Source organism: Onychostoma macrolepis, chromosome 09 (assembly GCF_012432095.1).
Source record: "Onychostoma macrolepis isolate SWU-2019 chromosome 09, ASM1243209v1, whole genome shotgun sequence".
In the NCBI taxonomy this organism is placed as follows: domain Eukaryota; kingdom Metazoa; phylum Chordata; class Actinopteri; order Cypriniformes; family Cyprinidae; genus Onychostoma; species Onychostoma macrolepis.
Genome location: NC_081163.1, coordinates 5,398,161 through 5,418,339, shown reverse-complemented (window position 1 = coordinate 5,418,339; position 20,179 = coordinate 5,398,161). Strand labels below are relative to the sequence as shown.

General features: G+C 34.7%; 1 protein-coding gene across 11 annotated transcripts in view; it reads right to left on the bottom strand.

The window, feature by feature from the left end:
- The window catches only part of tns1b (tensin 1b), a 255,077-nt gene that overhangs the window by 80,853 nt on the left and 154,045 nt on the right, over positions 1-20,179 (bottom strand). For all 11 annotated transcript variants that reach the window (XM_058786285.1, XM_058786288.1, XM_058786289.1 and 8 more), the window contains 2 exons: positions 15,416-15,454; positions 2,743-2,784 (listed from right to left, as the gene is read on the bottom strand). In XM_058786285.1, coding sequence (XP_058642268.1) covers positions 2,743-2,784; positions 15,416-15,454 — 81 coding nt within the window. The remainder of the gene's footprint in view (positions 1-2,742; positions 2,785-15,415; positions 15,455-20,179) is intronic.

Here is a 20,179-nt window from a genome sequence, read left to right as displayed (position 1 = left end):
TCCGTTTGGACCGTGGCAAACTAAATTTAAAGAGGACATTACACAAAGTTTCTACTCACACATATAGTAGAAAATCAAAGTCACAGCCAGTCTCACACAGCACATACCGATTACCACAGAAATCAAACGGCAGTCATTCACAGTTTAACACATCCCAAACCCCTTACGTCTTTCATTTAATAAAAAATTTAGACTAATTTGTTACATTCAGCTACCAATAAGTGAAATATGCCATACCTGTTTTGTGAATACATCATAGAAGCTATCAAAATATAGCAATATAGCAACCATGACAACTTTAAATAATGTACATTTTATATATTTAATATTTTATTAATTATTTATAAAGAATTATACATAATAATTAATAATAAATTACATATAGTATCATTTTTTTTATTTGTAATATGTATAATTAATTATTAAATTATATTATTAAATTATTAATTAATTATAAATGATAAATATTATGAATAAAAAATAATGATATTGAAAATGTGTAATAATAAACAACATATAATAATTATTAAGAGTGTTTCTTTGCTTGGCCCAGTGTTGTTTTAGTATCACTGGTGTACTATATAGTTTTTGTTATTTTGAATTAGATTTCACTTTTATTTTCTGTTTCTGTTTTAAGCTGTTTTGTCATTTTTATATATAGTCATAATTAAGTTTTAGTTTTACTTTGTTTAATACTAAAACTAAATGAAAATGACAAATGTTGCTTTGGCACCTAGTAATAACCCTGGCTTGGCTGAGGTGAGAAAAATGATCTGTAACCAGTCACGTGTGTTAAGAAAAAAAAAATTTATAACTGAACACTCAACTGGTTGTCAAATGAACAAGCACGGTGAGCAGTAATTCTACTCTAAGTGACACAAACTTACCAGTAAAGCATTTAACTTTTAGATTACTCATTGAATGGTTTCTAATGTCCCCCCACTTCTCAGATGGTTCATACACCCCTGGGTACATGCAGGGCTTTGCATTTTACAGCACTTCCTTCGGCTACGCTCCAGCTCAATATTGTATCAATAAAAAGATCTAATGATGTTTCAGGGAGGTCATAAGAGTCTGTTTCTCTGTCCCTAAATCTCTGAACATACTCATGCTCATATGGACGGCTCCAAACGAAAGTCTGAATTTTATTTGGATCAAGGCAGTTAGTCATCCACAGCTGCGTCTGGTGTGAGTGTTCTTCACCCAGGCATGAGGGGGGGTGAGGAACGGGGTGGACGGAGGGGCTTCTGAGAGGGGGGCGACGGCACAACTGAACACACATGCTTGAGCTACGACATCTCTTCCTCTGCTAATCAGTTAAAGTGACAGTTCACCCAAAAACGAACATTCTGTCATCGTTTATTCACCCTCATGTTGTTGAAAACCTTTCTTCTGTTGAACACAAAAGAAGATATTTGGAGGAATGCTGGTAACCAAACAGTTACCGGTAGCCATTGACTTCCACAGTATTCTTTCCCCCCATACTATGGAAGTCAATGGCTACTGTTAACTGTTTGATGATCAACATTCTTCAAAATATCTTTTGTGTTCAACAGAAGAAGAAATTCATACAGGCTTGAAACAACTTGAGGGCGAGTAAATAATGACTGAATTTACTTTTTAAGCGTACTGTCCCTTTAAAGCACATTCACATGGGCGGTCATTCTAGCCCCAGTGAGGCTGTGTTTAGCTAATCCAACCAATAATTTGAGCTTCAGCACTCCGTGAGGTTTAGACTGGTGAAGTTTAGACTACAGAAGCTGCATAGCAACAGTGTTCGCTAAAGACCTAAATATTTATATCTTAAAGCCGTTATTTCTGCAGCAACGTCAGTAATGACTTTACACTGTGTTCACACTGACCCAACAAACGCCAGCACTTCAAACATTCTGCATTTGGCTGTTGTACTTAGAATGTTGGAAACATAACCGTCATGTTCACACTGACCCAACAAGCTTGTCAATGTTCGCTTTTAAGATGGTGACTGAAAAGGAAAAGTTTGCCATTTCATTTCTCAAAATTCTCTCTATAAATACTATATAAATAAATACTAATAATATACATAAATACATACTTATTAAATATTTATTAAAATATTACAAAAATAAAACATACATAAAATAAAATGCATATTTTTATATTAAAACTATTATAAGTATATAATGTTATTTTTCTATGCATATGTATAAAGTGTGTGCATTGTTATTTTAATTTTAAAATATAAAATAAAAAATAAATAAATACAAATGTCTTTAAATTAAAACTAATTTAAAGTAAATCTTTTGTTTTTGTATTACTATTTTACTCTAAAATTAAAATTATAAAATAAATTTTAAATAACATTTTATTTAAACAATTCTCAAATATAAATACAAATTAATTTTAAAATATAATTTAAAATAAACAAAATGTACTTTTAATATTTAATATTTTTAAAATTAATTTAATAATTTAATTTTTATTTTAAATTTTTATTTTATTTATAATATTACACACACACACATACATATACATATATATATATATATATATATATATATACATATACACATATACACACACATATACATATATATATATATATATATATATATATATATATATATATATATACACATATACACACATACATATATATATATATATACACATATATACACAATGCATGTATTTAAAATGTGCCACTAGCCATACCGATGCATGCATGCACATCAATGGTTGTAAAAGACTTTAAATACTCACTGTTGTCTCTATATGTTTCAGTGGGAGGTCATTGCTGGGGGCCTGAGGTGAAAGAAACAGACAAGAAAGCAAGCAATTATTACACTGACAAGCATAAATGACTGAAAAGGCTTCAGGAAGTCTGCTTTCCTGACACCCTTCCACATTATATGTCAGCAGAACACCTGAAAGTTTGTTTTCTAGATTTATAACTCATTTAAATGCAGTGAAAATTCACTCACTAATGTGATGATGCAGTCTTAAAATACTGCAAAAAGTGCAAAAAAAAAAAAATCTCACTATAATACTAATAGGGGTGACCCCGAATAGTTGATTCAATGCTTCGACAGGAGGAGCCTGATTCGACTACCAATCTCACAGCTGAATATTCGTGGGGTGTTATGATCATGCCGTTTTGGCTATATGGGGGTGCTCAAATATTTGATTTCACATAGAACTATCAGTTTTCTCCCAATAGGTTAGTATACAGCCTATTATGATAATGCTGTAAATAAGAATCTGAAAAGAAATAAACTTTAAATAAATATTTTAACATGCGTGAATAAATCCAACCTCCCCTATAGATTTAAATTTCACTTTCCATAATCCGTGATTGACAGAGGAGCATCTTGGCGGCAGGGATTTAAATCTTTAGCAAGACTCAAACTGACACAGTGTAATGTTATATTAACGCAAATAAACTAATCATAACTCAATGAACAATCAAAAGTAAACAGCATGTTGCTACCAATGCCAAGGTCATGGGTTCAATTCCCAGGAAATGCATGAACTGATATATGGATACAATCATCTGCCAAATGCATAAATGTAAATACAAAGTTTACACTATTGGTTCGGTCTGTCATACACTGATCAACCGGCATCAAAGAGTGAAAGCGAAGACATGGGCTGGCTCCAGTGTGTAGGTGCATCACTAAACAGCCTAGGTAAATATTTAGACAAGAGCACATAGCTCCAGTGTTACTGTGAATCTGCCCGGTGGCCGAGAAGCACCATATACAGAAGTTTAGCGCAGGATCCACAGAACAGTTTATTCCCCCGTCAATTCCGAGCCAGAATTATTTATGAGGCCTCTGGCCCCCAGGAATCCATGATGTCATTGGCCAGCTCGAGTCTGGCTAGCCTCAGAATACCCATGTAAGTCTGAGATGGCACAAGAACACAAGAAATCACCATGAGGAGACGGCAAGACATGGCAAGACAGCATCGAGATCGCTATGTCCCGCTTTACTTTTCCAGTATCAGGCAACTCCGCGGTTCTTCGAACTACCGCTGAACTCGATGGCAAGGTTGAAGAAGTCAGGAGATATAATGTGTATAAAAGATGTCAGTGGCATCCAGGGAATCAATCGAAAACTAAAACCTTACAAAAGGTGACTGAAAAGGAAAAGTTTGTGGATGAAGCCTTGCTTGAAGCACTTTAAATGTTAGATACTAGCATTATATTATATTATATTATATTTAGTGCTGTCAAATGATTAATCGCGATTAATCGCATCCAAAATAAAAGTTTTTGTTAACATAATATATGAGTGTGTACTGTGTATATTTATTATGTATATATGAATACAAAAACATGCATGTATATATTTTAGAAAAATATGTTATGTTTATATATTACATATATTTATATATAATATAAAAAAATTATAATATAAATATATAAATGTATATACATGTAAAATTGTCAAAATATATACTGAATGTGTGTGTATTTATATATACATAATAAATAAACAGTACACACTCATATTATGTAAACAAAAACTTTTATTTTGGATGTGATTAATCGCGATTAATTGTCTGACAGCACTAATTATATTATATTATATATATATATATATATATATATATATATATATATATATATATATATATATATATATATACACTGCTATACACTAGTCAACATTTGAAGTGGATCAAAACCTTTCAACAAAATTGTCCTAAAACCAAAATGCGTTCTTGCCTTAGGACAACTTTGATTAACTCTTTTGAACCGCTTCAAATGTTGACTACTCTATCTCTCTCTCTCTCTCTCTCTCTATATATATATATATATTATATATATATATATATATATATATATATATGTATATATACACTCCATAAAACCATTTAATGCACAGGTAGTTCCAAGTCAGTTTAAATCACCGTTCCATATTAATGTGCTGCTTTGAAATTGAATATTACTTTAAAATATTACTGTTTTTATTTTATTTTATTTATTTGTTTTTAATCAAATGTTTCATTGGCGAGTAAGTGAGACTTCTTTTTAAAAAGTTTAAAAATCTTAATCATTCCAAATTTTGGACTGGCAGTGTATATAAAGAATTTATTTTAAAAAAACAACAACATTATTTCTGTGTTTTGAAATAATGAATAAAAAAAGATGTGACCGGCATCCTGGGAATTGTTCAAAACCTAAAGGAGATTCAAAACAGCCTCTGCTGAAAGGCAAAACCTCAGGCTTTTGAGGTCTGAGTGGTCAATGATGTAATGTGAATCATCAAATCTCTGTTCCGCAAGAGACCCTACATGTCTGTCTCAATTCTTGAGAAAAAAAAGTCTGTCTTCCAAGAGTAATAAAGCTGGAGGGAAATTATACCCCAGCTGTAGAGTTTGCACTACTGCAGCCCCCAAAACGGCCTCCCAGAGCTAAGGCTCGACCGCTAACTAGAGCGCATCCGCTTCGCCGACACCGAGCGAGAACGCTTGGCAACCTCAACTTTCTGCATGCTTCTGGGAGCCTCGTTATGTCCATCTAGCATGACCACCACCAAACCCACTATGGTTCTCGCCGGTCACACAAACAAGTCAGTCCATTAGATACAGTACAACCACTGGCAGAAGAACACAGAGCAGAAAGGTCATCATCTAGGTCACCTATCTCTGTTATTTGTCTCCTTTGCCAAGAAGTCTCATACAGCAGTTTTTACAACCACATCTGAAGGAAAGCAGAGATTTCAGAAGAAGTTAACAACACACAATCCAAGCCACAGGTACAATGATTTCATGGATAAACTCTCCTCAGCAGCAACAACAACAACATCTAGTTTCAGCCACGTCTGGGAGTGTGCTGGAACTTGAATGTAAAGATCGGGTGGTGCTGAGAACCGTGTGCAGATCAGACGCATGATAATAGTGCCGCTGGGAAACTTTTTCTTCTCCGCTGCTCCAAATGTTAAACCTTAACACATTTTGCAAAGTCTGACACACTCATCTTGCTTCATCAGCGCTCAGTATTTTGTAAACTCCTCTCCTCCACAACTTTCTACGACTTTTGATGTTTACTTCCATCTTTCTTTGATCCTTGACTCAGTTTTTTTCAGAATCGGATGTGAAAAGACTGTGATCATGTGAAGATACTTACACCAGTATTTCTGTCCTTTTCACGAAAGACTACAAAAAGACTTTCAGACTTGACTTTTTAGATCTGCTGTTATTCAGCAGTGTTATTGTTAATGAAAACCTAAATGATAAAACATTGTTAACTGGAACAAAAAATAAACTAACATGACAGACTAAAAAAAACAAAAAACAATAAAACAAAATAATAAAACAAAATAAAAACTAACAAACAAAACAAAATAAACATTGCCACACAGCAATCACTCGCCATTAGATAGCAATAAATTATACCGAGTGTGTTACTGTGGCAGACCTAAAAATTTTAACTAATTAAACCTATATTAAATGTAAAAAAGAAAAAAAAAAGAAAATAAAATAGTGGTAAAACTTCCAAAAAAAAAAAAAAAAAAAACTACGATGACTGTGGCTTACAGTATAACTACAGTGTTGACGGCAGAGACAGTTTCCCAGGATGCTGGGTTAAGAGCATTGCACCATAGTAACGATGGTGAGCAATATTTTGCATTGAGCAACCCACCAAATCTTGAGTCACCACAATCTTGGACAAAAGCTGCAATTTTTGTACATCAGCGGCAAAGATTCTTAATCATCAGGCTACTATTGCCAAAGTAAAGTCAGTGCTCTGGTCTTACATGCTCAGCAAGACTTCCTTATGGCTTATGTGGTTTAGACTGCTTCTTAAAATGTTAACAAGAACTGATCTTTTTCATCTCCAGCAGTCATAGCTTTTGGAGCTGGAGTTTAGTGGACAATGATCCGGTACAGAGTGCGTCGGGTGAGGTCAGTTTCATCCTGTTGTTTCACAATAATTGTGTCTGGGTAGCTCTTGCAATCCACTCTGTAATTTTGAACTCATCCTAAAACTAAGCAGTATTTAACTTTGGGTAAGTGAGTGAGTGAGTGAGTGAGAGAAAGTAAATAAATAAATAAATAAATGCTCAATCAGTCAACAACAACAACAATAATATTATTATTATTATTAATAATAATAATAATAATTATTATTATTATTATTATTATTATTATTATATAAATAAATAAATCAACTAATTTAAATTTTTAATGTTGGAGAATGAATAAATAATCATGATTATTATAATACTAATTTTATTTTTATTACTACTACTACTACATTTTTGATTATTTTAATTATTTTAATTTGCAAAATGCAGAAGAAGTGAAATGCAAATTTGACTTCAGGAAAAATTACTAAAATTAAATAAATCATGATTGCAATGTGTGTCATTTATCTAGCAAAATAAGGCTGTTAAAAAACTTTAGCTGTTATTAAATGTTCTTATTTGGAAATATGCATGTAAATAAATAAAGGTTGAGGTTTTATATATAATATTTAATATTTTTATTTATATTTAATCAATTTAATGGACCGGGGGTGCGTTTCCCAAAATCATCGTTAGCTACCTATGGTCTTAAGTTCCATTGAACTCAATTCATAGCTTTCAGTCACATGACTGGCTCGAAGACCTGGAGGACAAAACATCCATAGAACTGCACCACAAGCCTGTCAATTTTCCATCCGTTTCACAGCCACAAATACTTAGATCATCTCCAAAGAATCAAACAAAGGTATGTGAAAAAAATGCAAGTTTTGGCCATTTAGCGACCCATATTAAGCACCCGCGGCAATATTTCAATCATTAAACAGTGCGACAAAACGTTGTAAAAACACTTAAAATGCCTTAATATATTTAAAACAGTAATATTAAAAGATTAAATTCAGCAATCACCATATAAATGACGTATAATTTACATAGACAAAACAGATGAGGCCGGAATATGAACGCAATCCGCTTAATGGTTCAGTGTTTTCCTTATAACGGTTTTCTATGGGAAACCATTTAAAGGTGCCATAGAATGGAAAACTGTATTTACCTTGGCGTAGTTGAATAATAAGAGTTCTGTACATGGAAATGACATACGGTGAGCCTCAAACACCATTGTTTCCTCCTTCTTATGTAAATCTCGTGAATAAAAAAAGACCACTGAAAAATAGGCGAATCAGAACATAACACCGACTGTGACGTAAAAGTTGGGATCACTAATAGTTACACCCCCAACATTTGCATATACCCGCCCATGTTCAAGGCCAGACGACAGCTGTCTGTATTCAGAAAGGCACGGAAAGCAAATAACCCGTTCTAATAAAATAACGCGAGCCACTAAAGGGACATGGTTAGCTCCTCGCTAGCGGTAGCCTGTTACATTACATAAGATTTCACTTACCACATAAACAGAGTAAGCAGAGATGACTGAGGATGATGGCGAATGATTTACAGATCCTGAGCACCACTGACAAGCATCTGGATCTTGTAAAATGTGTAGTAAGTACTGCCGCTCCATAGTATAAACAGTTCGTGCGATCGCAAATCTCCAAAGTGAAAGCGAAACTAAAAAGCGACCGTGCATTTGAAAGCAGTTTCAATTCCCGGCATATTAACAGCGATATAACTGCGTGCGAAAGTACTGAAATATATATTTTCCCTGTGTTTCTTTCCTGTAAGCTACTGAAATGAGCCGCACTGTGAAACAGCCAATCAGAGCAGAGCTCAACATTATTATTCATGACCCTTCCAAATAAGCCAATATCAGACCGTTTCATTCTAGGGAGAAATCCTAGGGTTGTAAATGGACATGTAAAACTGTTTCTGGAGAAATTTTGCCCTTACCTAAGCCACATGCCTTCTATGTAGATATCAGAGAACAATTTAAAATATTGTATCATTGCATTCTATGGCACCTTTAATGTAAAACTTTGCACATTGTGTTTATATTCTGGCTTCATCTGCTTGCCTGTACAAAACATACATCATCAATGAGGTGTTTCCTGAATTTCGCCTTTTAATATCTGTTTTTTACTACATTACTACTTAATGCAAACTGCGTAAAAATAGCTGACGGTCAGTGGAGCAAAGCTTCCTTTTGCCCTCCAGGGGGGCGTTCCAATAAGGGTGTGACGACACTTGAAAACTATCAATTGGGAACAATGTAAATTGCGACCATAGTTGCTTTTGGGAAACACACCCCCAGACTGAAAGAACACTTCATTTTATTCCAGTTAACAGACTTCATGTCAACGTGGCCAACTCTAATTCCAACTCATGAATTATAATGAAGTCAATTCTTAATTGATGCTATGTGACAAAGTTTGAACACTTAAGGTCTGAGGTCTTGAGAATTTCCCAGCTCTAAGTATGAGCCACAGTCACAGAACAGTGAGGCGTGTTTTAGTGAGCAGGACTAACAAGGGCCGCCTGACAGGATTACAGGATGAGATCTGTGCACCGACGGATGCTCAAATTCATCAAAGAGAAAGAGAAACTCATGTGTGACTGACTTGATTTGGTCCAGACTGACACGGCTCATCATATGATCATGCCACTCGCCTGAATCGATTCACAGAATGCAAATTATAGCCCACTTAAATAAATACTGCAGGAGGAAAAAAAGCACAGGGAGTTTCCTAGCAGGAAGGCACAAATTGAGTGAACAGAGCCTCCTTTAAAATGACATGTAGCTAAAATAAACCCAGACGGTACTTATGTGAAACCATGAATGCACTATTATCATTATAATTAATATTTCTATCCTAAATCTAGATCTACACAGGCTGGTCAACATTTCCAAAGAGAGTGTCATCTGCTACACTGATTCTATATCATCATAAGAGATTGTGAGTTAATGCTATGCTCCGTCCAACTGCAAACTGGGAAGAGAGCAAAAGACGCACTTCCAATTTGGAAATGTGGAAACCCACAATTCAGATGCTGACGCATGCAAAGTTGGTGGCACTCAGAGAGATGCACACAGTATTAAACAGTCACTTTTAGGTTTAGGCAAATAAAATAAATTCTTTGTAAATGTACATCTGCAGAACTCATGCTAACATTACACAGCATTGTTTACACGCTGCAATTTAGTCTAGACGACAATCAAAAACCTGCAAACATCCTAAAAAATACAGCTTATTCTGGTAGTTTTGTTTTGGAGCATGATGGCTGGTTTCTTGCGAGTCTTAAGATGGTCTGCTTGACATTCAAACATCTCTTATTCTTATTCAGCAGTGTTATCATTCACAAAAACTAAAACACAAACTAAATTAAAACTGCGAAAAACAGAAACTTATGGAAGCACATTTCCACCAAGGAATTAAAAAATAAAAAGGTAATTACAACTTTTTCTCTCACACTTCATACTTTAATCATAATACTGACTTTTTCTCAGAATTTTGAGTTTAAATCTCGCAATTCTGTTTTTTCCGCCACAGAATAAAAATAAAAAGGTAATTGTGAGTTTACTTTTCTGACTTTTCTTCTCAGAACTGCAGTTCTGCATTTACATTTCGCTTTTATATCTCACAATTGAAGTAAAAAAAAAATCTACATTTTGAGATAAAAGTCACATTTTATGATGGAACCAAGCTTTAGTTTAGCAATAAATAAAATCAAATATAAAATTAAATTGAATTAAAATATATATAAAATAAAAAATAGTAACATTTTCATTTTAGTATTAGACATATGGTATATTATAAAACTTTACTTGCATCAAATGTGAAATGTTTGATATTTTTAATATGTTCCAAAAACTTTGACCACCATTTTGGCCTAAATAACCTGACGTGACCAGCTGGTAGCTAGTTTGTTGCTGATTTAAGATGGTTACTGTCCAACTAAAAACCATCTACAGTTTTCCAGCAGTTTATACGTCACCTTTACAGTCGGAAGCCAGGGATTTCCCAGTTCCGACTTTGAAGAGAAAGCAGCAAAAGTGTTTGTGAAATGCAATACCCACAGTGAGCAGACGTAGGCCAGAGATGGGGAATCACGTCAGTTTGGTAGGAGCCCAGTGGAGTTGAGGGTGTGTCCACGTTGATTCAGTGAGTCTGGTTCTTCCCTCCCTATGTGGTATTCCAGCCTCTCCTCTGAGATCCCGAAATACTCGTCCTTTGTTTTGCTGCAGTTACTTTGCATTCAGAACAAGGCTCCCTGTGTCCTTCTGTTTCATTTCGGCTGCATGTGGGTTAAGTTATAGTTTTACGTTTCACTGCAAGCAACTCTGTTTGTTCCTTTCCCCCCCTCCCCATACAGAATACAGATGATTTGTCCTAAATCACTCCTTTGACCATAATTTGTATGCAACAGGTATAAAAGGCATTTTTAAAAGCTTTCATGTGCATTTCTGTGGGCCACAGATTTATATCCCAATGAAAATTCCTAAAACCGCACAGTTAAAAAAGGCATTTTGTCAAACGTACCATGTGCTTGTCCGACTAATGATGGGAAAAATTGCCTGTTCTATGTTCAGAGTGCTTAGACATTTAGTCACTGATCTTAGTTCAACAGCTTACAGAACAGCGACGATGTAGATCAGATCTGTCCTCAAAAACAGTGCAGGGCTAAAGAAACAAAAGGAAACCACAAAGAGGAGGCGGCGTTTGAAGCCCAAGGTGAATGTACACACTCCATATTGTCTGCTGCCCCCTATTGATGGCTATAAGAAGTGCATGTTCCTATCAACAGTACCTTACACGTACAGTAAGGTTCAAAAACTGCTCATTACATCTAAAGCCAGATGTTTCTAAAGCCAGGCAGATGAATGTATTTGAACATGGCCACACTATCACGTCAAAGACACCTACTGAGTATTCAGAAACTAAAAGGGAGAGTTCAACCAAAAATGAAAACTCGTAGTCTTTATATACTCAGCCTCATGTCATTCTAAACCCGTATGACTGATTTTCTTTTTGGTGGAAGTACAGAATGTTCAGAATGACATTAGGATGAATAAATAATGCTGAAATTTAAATTCTCAGGTGAACTATCCCTTCAAGAGTATTAACAACAACTATCGGTAAAAGTAAAATAAGGTAAAGTCTGTCAAACCTGTACTGTTTCTGGCTGTGTGTAGCACCTACAGCTCTGTAGTTTCAACATAATTACAACAATTTCAGGACCTACTGTTACATGATTCTGTCGCAATGTCATACAACTTTACAAAGAGGCCGTTTCTGAAGGATGGACATGCAAAAAAGACAAAGAAGCCTTAAAGGCAGTTGTAGGTTAGGGTCAAAGAGAAGATTAAACATGATCAATGAAATTTATAAATGTTTGTGGTGCACAACCATTTGGCTAACATTTTTTGTATATAAAATTACTGTTATTAATAATTCCATTATAATTTATGATGATTGTATCATTATAATTGAATGGAATATATAATTAAAAAAACATCATAAAAATGAATCGCATAATATATTTTAAAAAATTAAGTATTAATTATTTTGAATAAATTAAAATATATAATTTTATAATATATAAAAAATAGATTTATAAAAATATCAAAATTATTTACGTTAATTATTTTAATTATTTAATTAATTAAAATTAAATATTAAAATAATTTTAAAAAAGTATAAATGCCTGATATGACCCCATTTTAAAAGGTTGAACACACTTTCTTGGATAGGTCATCGACAACACAAATTCACTTGCAACCCCTCATCATATGGGATTATTCAATAACTCTGTGTTTTGGTTCATAAACTGTGGAAGGGCAGCTGTTCAGCTTGCATATCTGAAGATCTCTGTCGAAACACAGCTTACGGCGCACCTAAAAAGGACATGTTGTTTCATTCCTGTCTCCAGCACCTCAGAGTCAATTACAGTATGATTTAAATGTGTTTGGTTAATGTCCAAGCATGGCTGAAACAACAACAACCTTTGATAAATAAAAAAGCCCTTCATCGACAACTAGGGTGGAAAGTTGGCGGGTCTCCAGCGTATCAGACCCAGGATACGGTGAATATTACGACGTAGGCGAGTAACACGCACATAACCTGACATCAGCAACAGCCTTTCTCTCACAGTTTTAATGGCCACCTGCAACTTTTCGGCACAATACAGCAGGGATGGAAAAAATGAAAACAGACGGGACGTCGTGCATTTCAGTGGCACTCTGTGTTTACAATACGCTAATGGAGGGTCCGTGCCTGTCTTCCATCCCAGGAGAATTCTACGGAAAGAATTCCGAAGATGGTATTCAGCTAAAGAATTCCGAGCTGTGAGAACCTGCGAACAGAAACGTCCCAAAGCAAACCTCTGACCCTGGGTTAACGCTCACAACAGGGGAAGGATGTCACAGAGGGCCCCCCAAAACAGACTCCTACATTTCACATATTGCATAATGCATCGTATGTGCCGAGAAAGCGAGAGAGGATGCGAAGCAGAGAGCCTTAAGGGGCCTGGGCATAGAGCGTAAACACAGAAAGACCTGGAAAGACCAGAGCAACGCTGGTCTGCTTAATGTCATCCGAGGCCCGGCATGCGTTTCACCCTCTCATGGCCAATTATGGCCAATATCACATTGTGGTGAAACAGACGCAGGCCAGATGGCTCTAGAGGACAGCAGACAGCTCTGAGAGAGAAAGCCTGAAGCCTGTCTTCAAATTATAAGCAGTGATGTAGAGAGCATATTATTGAGATAACGCCCACCTAATGTATGTGTCTGGCCATCCACTTGTGTCATATCAAAAAGTACAACATAGCAGATCACCTTGGATAGGGCACGTAAAGTTAAAAACACGCTGTAATTGATAAGGTCAGTTTATCTCACAAAAACATGTCCAGGTCACATTTCACCCAAAACCTAAAGAAATTAAAAAAATAAATTAAAAAATAAAAAATGTTTTTGCACATTATTTTAATAACAATTCAGCACATTTCCCCAATAATTCACAAATGTAATACAGTAACATGTACTGTAATACTGTAAAGTTATATATATATATATAATTTTTATATATAATTTAATAATTTCATAAAATACAATTAATTAATTACTGGTCAAGGAAACACGGAAAGTTTCACATTTTTTCTTTTATTTTACATTTGTAAAATGTAAAATGATGTGCTTGTTTAATTAAATTTAGCCTTATTCATATAAATACAGTTAACATCACTTTAATAACAATTTTTAATAACAACTACCTGACATGTGGTGTTATGTTTTTTTAAGATCATATCACCTACGGTGAAAATTTTCATCCAAAATTGTAAATTCACACTGGCATTTGATCCTTGTTATTGGGTTTCAGATCACAGATCTAACCACCAGCAGCCAACACATTTAGCAGAGGAGAATTTACCAAACATGGAGTGAGGAGAAAGCAGGTCTACAAGATTCAGGACGACCACAGAAATACTCCTGAATTCACAGAAAAGCTATTAAACAGAGTTGTTTTTGGCTTCAGCGAGCTGCGTCATTGTAAACAGTGAATTCAGCAGCTTTGTCCTTGCTGAAGGCAGAGAGTGAGCGAGAGTGTGTGTGTGTGTGTGTGTGTGTGTGTTTGTGTGTATGTGTTGTTCATTGTGTGTGTGTTGTTCGTTGTGTGTTGTGTGTTGTTCGTTGCGTCTTTTGTGTGTGTGTGTGTGTGTGTGTGTGTGTGCGTGCTCAGGGACAGCGGCACAGTCACAAAAGCTTTTCTCCACAGACTTTAGTTAAACAAAATCATTAAATATTCATGTTTGGGATGTTCAATCTGCAGGTCCAAGCCTTACATAAGTGAGGGTGTAAAATAAATTTTTAAAAATAATAAACAAAACAAAATTTGTCTAATGTCTTGAAAACATGTTCCTGTCCTCCAGCCTCTCAGTTTTCACACTTCTCCTCAGAACATCAGTTTTTATAGTTCAGTTGATTAGTCTTTAAACAGGCCATCTGATTTCAAGTGTGTGATTCAGTACCTGTATGCACTTCCACACTCGCTCTACCATTTGATACTTTATCTGGGAAGTGATGGAGGGAAAGAGAGAGAGAATAAACCAAACCATGTCCAACTGATGAAAGCAAAATTTCCCTCGAAAAACAACTAAAAATATGCTTTCCATTTTGAGGACATGATGTACAACAAGAGATTTTTAAGTAACACGGGCAGAGTAATGATGGATTCTGGCTTGCCTTGCGCGGGCAAGCGTACATAGGAGGAGGAGGAGGAGGAGGAGGAAAGAGAGACCAAAAACACAATTCAAACCAAAAAAGGAATGTTCACTATGCTATTGCTCATGCTTTGTTATTCCCCCTGGCTTATTTAGGTCTTGGGAGAGATCTGAACCGAAGACCCCAAACTTTTATTTCCTTCTTATAAATATTAACGGTTGTGGGATGATACGTTCTGGCCTCCGAAACAGACAAGCATCACTTTATCATCAATCTGATTAACAGCGCAGATTCCGAGTGATGACGGTTCTAGGAAACGATCAAAAACAACCACAGACGTTCTTACCAGTTCATAGTTGGCAACAGGAACGCAGGAGGATGATACCTGCAACACAGAAAAACACACAAATGTCAGGCCCCATTCTGTGACTTTCAAGTCAACATGACAAGTCAACACATTTTCCCACAGTGATATGACATTTTTCAAGTGAAATGGGATTCTCAACAAGAAAAAAAATGCAGGACGGGACTTGATTTTATCCGATTGGAGCCAGGTGTTTGGAAGAGAGGGGTTGAAGAAGGATTCATGACATTGGCTGAAACAGAAAGTGGTTTCAGAAGCGGTGCAACTTATTACATTTTGATAAAAAGTTACCAAGACAAACATTTTGCTTTCGTTTGGGAAAACATGCACAGATGAATTGATAACCTGATAACTTTCACACAGAACACCAGAAATGTACTGTTTGCATACAACTCCACCCCAGTGTTATTTTAGTATTATATACAGTATATACTAATTTAGTTTTTATTCATATTTTGAATTAGCATTTGAATTTTGTTTAGCCGCTTCTATTTCTATTTTCTATTTTCAGTCATTTTTGTACTTCAGCTTAAACATATTTCAGTTTTTCATTTTTATTTCAGCTTTATTCCAATTACCGAAAACACTTTTAGAAGAAACTCAGAAAGTTGATCTAACTAGAAGTTTCCACCTCAAAATGGATGATTTAGACAGCTTATATACTAAAAGAAAAATACATAAAAATAAATCTTTATCAAAAATACAAGCTTCACATTTTTGTAAGCACAATTTTGTAACAAATATCGGACGATCCAAAATTATTTTCTGTGGCAAATAACATTTAATAATTTATCTAATCGTGATTTAATAATAAAAATTACTAAAAAATTTCACTGAAAAAATGAAAATCAAAGCTAATTCAAAATATTAATAAATACTATAATAGTACATAAATAACACTGAGTCAGTCACAACAGATCGAAACCATCATCTCTGCTCAGTGGTTCAGTGCAAAAACAGGCAATCTACAGCACTAAATTCATTTTCACCATTTCATAAACAGGATTGGAAAGTCACTGATGTTTAAAGGTGATTTGCTTTGTCAGAACTCACAATCTGCTGAAGTCCATTATAATAGGATTGCTGCTCAGACCACTGCCACAACTAATATCCCGCCTCCCATCAACAAATGAGCTCTGTGCTTCACAAACAGGATGGCGGATCATAATTTCTGGCACTGCTTCTACTGGAGCATTAAGAAAAACCGCAAAAACAAAATTGCATCTGAGGAACTGGAGCTGTGCACAAACAGGAAGCCTCCTTCCACAGCTGTGTCTAAAAGCAATGGCAGCTGCCTAGTCAGTCGATGACTAAACAGACAGCATTATTGTATGAAAGCACCTCCTAAGGAAGGAGACCTCTGGCATGACGTCATGTCTGATGATTCAATTTAAAAAACTAAACAAACATGAGTCAGACATTGAAAGACTAATTTTTCAGTCGAAATGAAACCATACGTTTAAAAAAGAATGACATTTATAAAACAATTTACTCTTTCCACCAACTGCTGAACCACACATAGGACTGCAGGATATCATAAGCTGCAAATTATACAATTTGGATTTAGACATTCCTTGGTGTCTTATTTGCTTCATATACTGCAACAAGGTATTTCTATAAATATTTAAAAAAAATAATTAAATAAAAAGATCAAAGTTGCCTTGACTTCATTTAAAATTAAAATAAAATAAAAAGCAATAATAAAATAAAAATATATGTAAAAATAAAATAAAGTAAAAAAAATAAAATAAAGATAAAGATAAAGCAAAAATTAAAATTAAATGAAATACAAAATAAAACTAATAATATGAAATTAAAAATGAAGTAAAAAAAAAAAATATATATATATATATATAATAAATAAAATAAAAAGTGGCTATAGCATAATGACTCAAGTAATAAAATGACTCAAATCAAGGAGATGTCATGGCTGATATTACCAGTTCATCCATCACAATACATGTGTAAGGTCAAGTTAAACACGTTGCATTGTGGGATACAGTATTGCATGTGTTCTCTGGGCCAAAAGAGGCCTTATGTCACAGTGATTTTACCACTAAGCCCGTGACTTGGAATCCACAAACATAATGCTGGTTTATTTCTCACTGGTTGTGGTAAATAAATAAAGTCAAGGCAACTTGGGTCAGATTTCAGTTGTGTCATTCCAAGGACAACAATTTATGAATTCCCAGAGTTCAAGCGTGTCTTTGCAAAATTTGATTCAGATGAAAGTGAGGAATTTGACATGGTCTGGAAGCCATCGGCTCTTACCATTTGTTTTGACAGCTGAATATATATACGTGTGTTCTTTTCAACCATCTGGCATTTGTGTTGAATTTGCTTGGTCCATTTAATTGCTCGTCTTAATGCTGACAGAGCACATCGGGTTTCACAATGTCAGTTTCTCGTTTATCAATGACCTTGACTTGTCATTGATAAAGTGTTCCTTAAAAAGGTACTGAGCCTTAACTAACAGAGTTTATAGTTTAACAGGTGTGCTGCACCTGAAAAATCACAACATGTCTTGTATTGCTGGTGTTTGTGGAAAAACACTGAAAACAAATGGTGCTAAATAGCACTAAAAGTGGTTCTTTAGCTCGTAATCATAGGGGAAGCACTTTAAGTAGTACAGTACATAGCACCTATATCTTTAAAGATGGTGCTATATAGCACCTTAACCACCCCGAAGAACCACTGAAGAACCAATTTTTATACAGCAATTCCCTAAAATCATCTAGAACAACCTAGCAACCGCATAGCATTAGACTGAGTACAGATTGATTCTTGAAGACGTCTAAATTGTCATGCAAAAGTTTCTATGGGTAAGAACGATCAGTCTCATTCTTTCACTATGTGAACACAATGTTTTATTCTTAATAAGGGGCATGAGACTTTAAGCATGACTAGTGCTGCTGTTTGATTTGACTTCCTGCTAAAAGATGTTATTCCAGCTGTGGACGTGGAGCCGTAACGCACATAAACACTGAAAATCTCTTGTTTTTTCTCACTACAGGTCTCAGCATATCTAAACGAACTCTGAACACAAACGATTAACCACTTTAAACAGGAAGACTGATAAGAGAGAAACAACAAATGGAAGCAAGATGACAAGATCCCAATTTTGGATAACTTAACCATGGATACACTATTTTTAGAATAGGCAATCAATCTTAATGTTAAAATAGCAGAAAACATACAACAGTCTAAGAGATGTTTGTTTCGTTGTAATGTTTTATAATAATGTTTTGAGGTTTTAAAACGAGTTATATCAAAAAATCAAATAAATAAATACAATACATTATAATTTTATTTCATATTTCTCATGTATTTTTAGAATATTTCTTGTAGTACATCACTCAATATTATTTTACATACATTTTTTTGAAAATCTGATTTTGAAAAAAAAAAAATACTTTAAAAGTTGCAAAAAAAAAAAAGAAAATCTGATATAAGCCAAAGAATGAATAATGGAATTTATTTAATTAGTTTGTTCTTGTGTTATGCAAGTAATTTTGTGCTCTGTTTTACATGAAATATGTCCCATCTTATTCTTTTAAATAAATTAGAGAACAACTGCACACTCACTTAAGCATATTTATTAACCAACGTTTCGGCTAGTAGCCTTTTTCAAGGTATAACTTCATAAACATGGAGACCAGTATACATAATAAAGATAATTATACACAGCTGAAAATAATAAGATCCAAATCATTCAATAATTAACAATTAGACTCCAACATGAAAAATAATCTGTACAGACAAAATATGAATATAAATAAAGATTACTATCCAAAATAAATTTACAAGAAACAACTAAAATCAAAATCAACATTTAAGCCAAGTGGAGTCAACGTTTTCAAATTATGAATCCAGAAAGCTTCCCTTTTAAGTAGTATTTGGTCCAAATCACCAAATACAGTGTGCAGTTGTTCTCTAATTTATTTATATTCTTTCCTTCAACTTGCACCTCATAAGGTGTGTGTTTGCCTTGCCTTGCTTGTTCTATTACCATCTTATTCTTTTAACATCAACTCTGTCTTCCACCAGGGCAGGTCTCAAAATGTACAAACAGTCCGTTCCGACCCGGCATAAACATTTACAGTATGTAAACCATACACATCCTTATCTCCACCCAGACCCAGTGTGACCACTGTACCAGTCCATAACACTTCAGTGATAAAGGGAAATCTCTCCCTAATCGCAGTCCATCCCAGAGCTCTGCTCTAAGTCTTTCTCCAGACTCCTAACACGGGCCTGGTCTTTCTCCAGACCGGATTCCATCACCTGGCCTAACTCTGCTTGCAGGCACCTGCTGATGACAGCCCGTCCACCTGCTATCCATAACTAACAAACACCTTATGTCTGCCCTGAGATCTGGCCCGACCCAGCATGCCTTAATGCCTCTGAAGATGCCTGGAATGTTTGAAACTGAGCCTGACGACTTTTCTTTCAGAGGTCATTCCGGAAGGGCAACAGAAGTAGGCCTGAACAGTACATTTACTACACTTTATATTTGCAGTGATTGTTACACTGTACTCTAAAAATAATGATATAAAATGTAAATAAAATGATACAAATAAAAAAAATAAAAATATTGAAAAGAAATTACAAATATTCTGAATATTGCAAAGATTAAATTTCTCCTTTAACTTTTCCAACATTGTCTTGAGATATTATACAAATGCAATTATAAAAATTATATTAAAAATATACTAACTATATATATATATATATATATATATATAT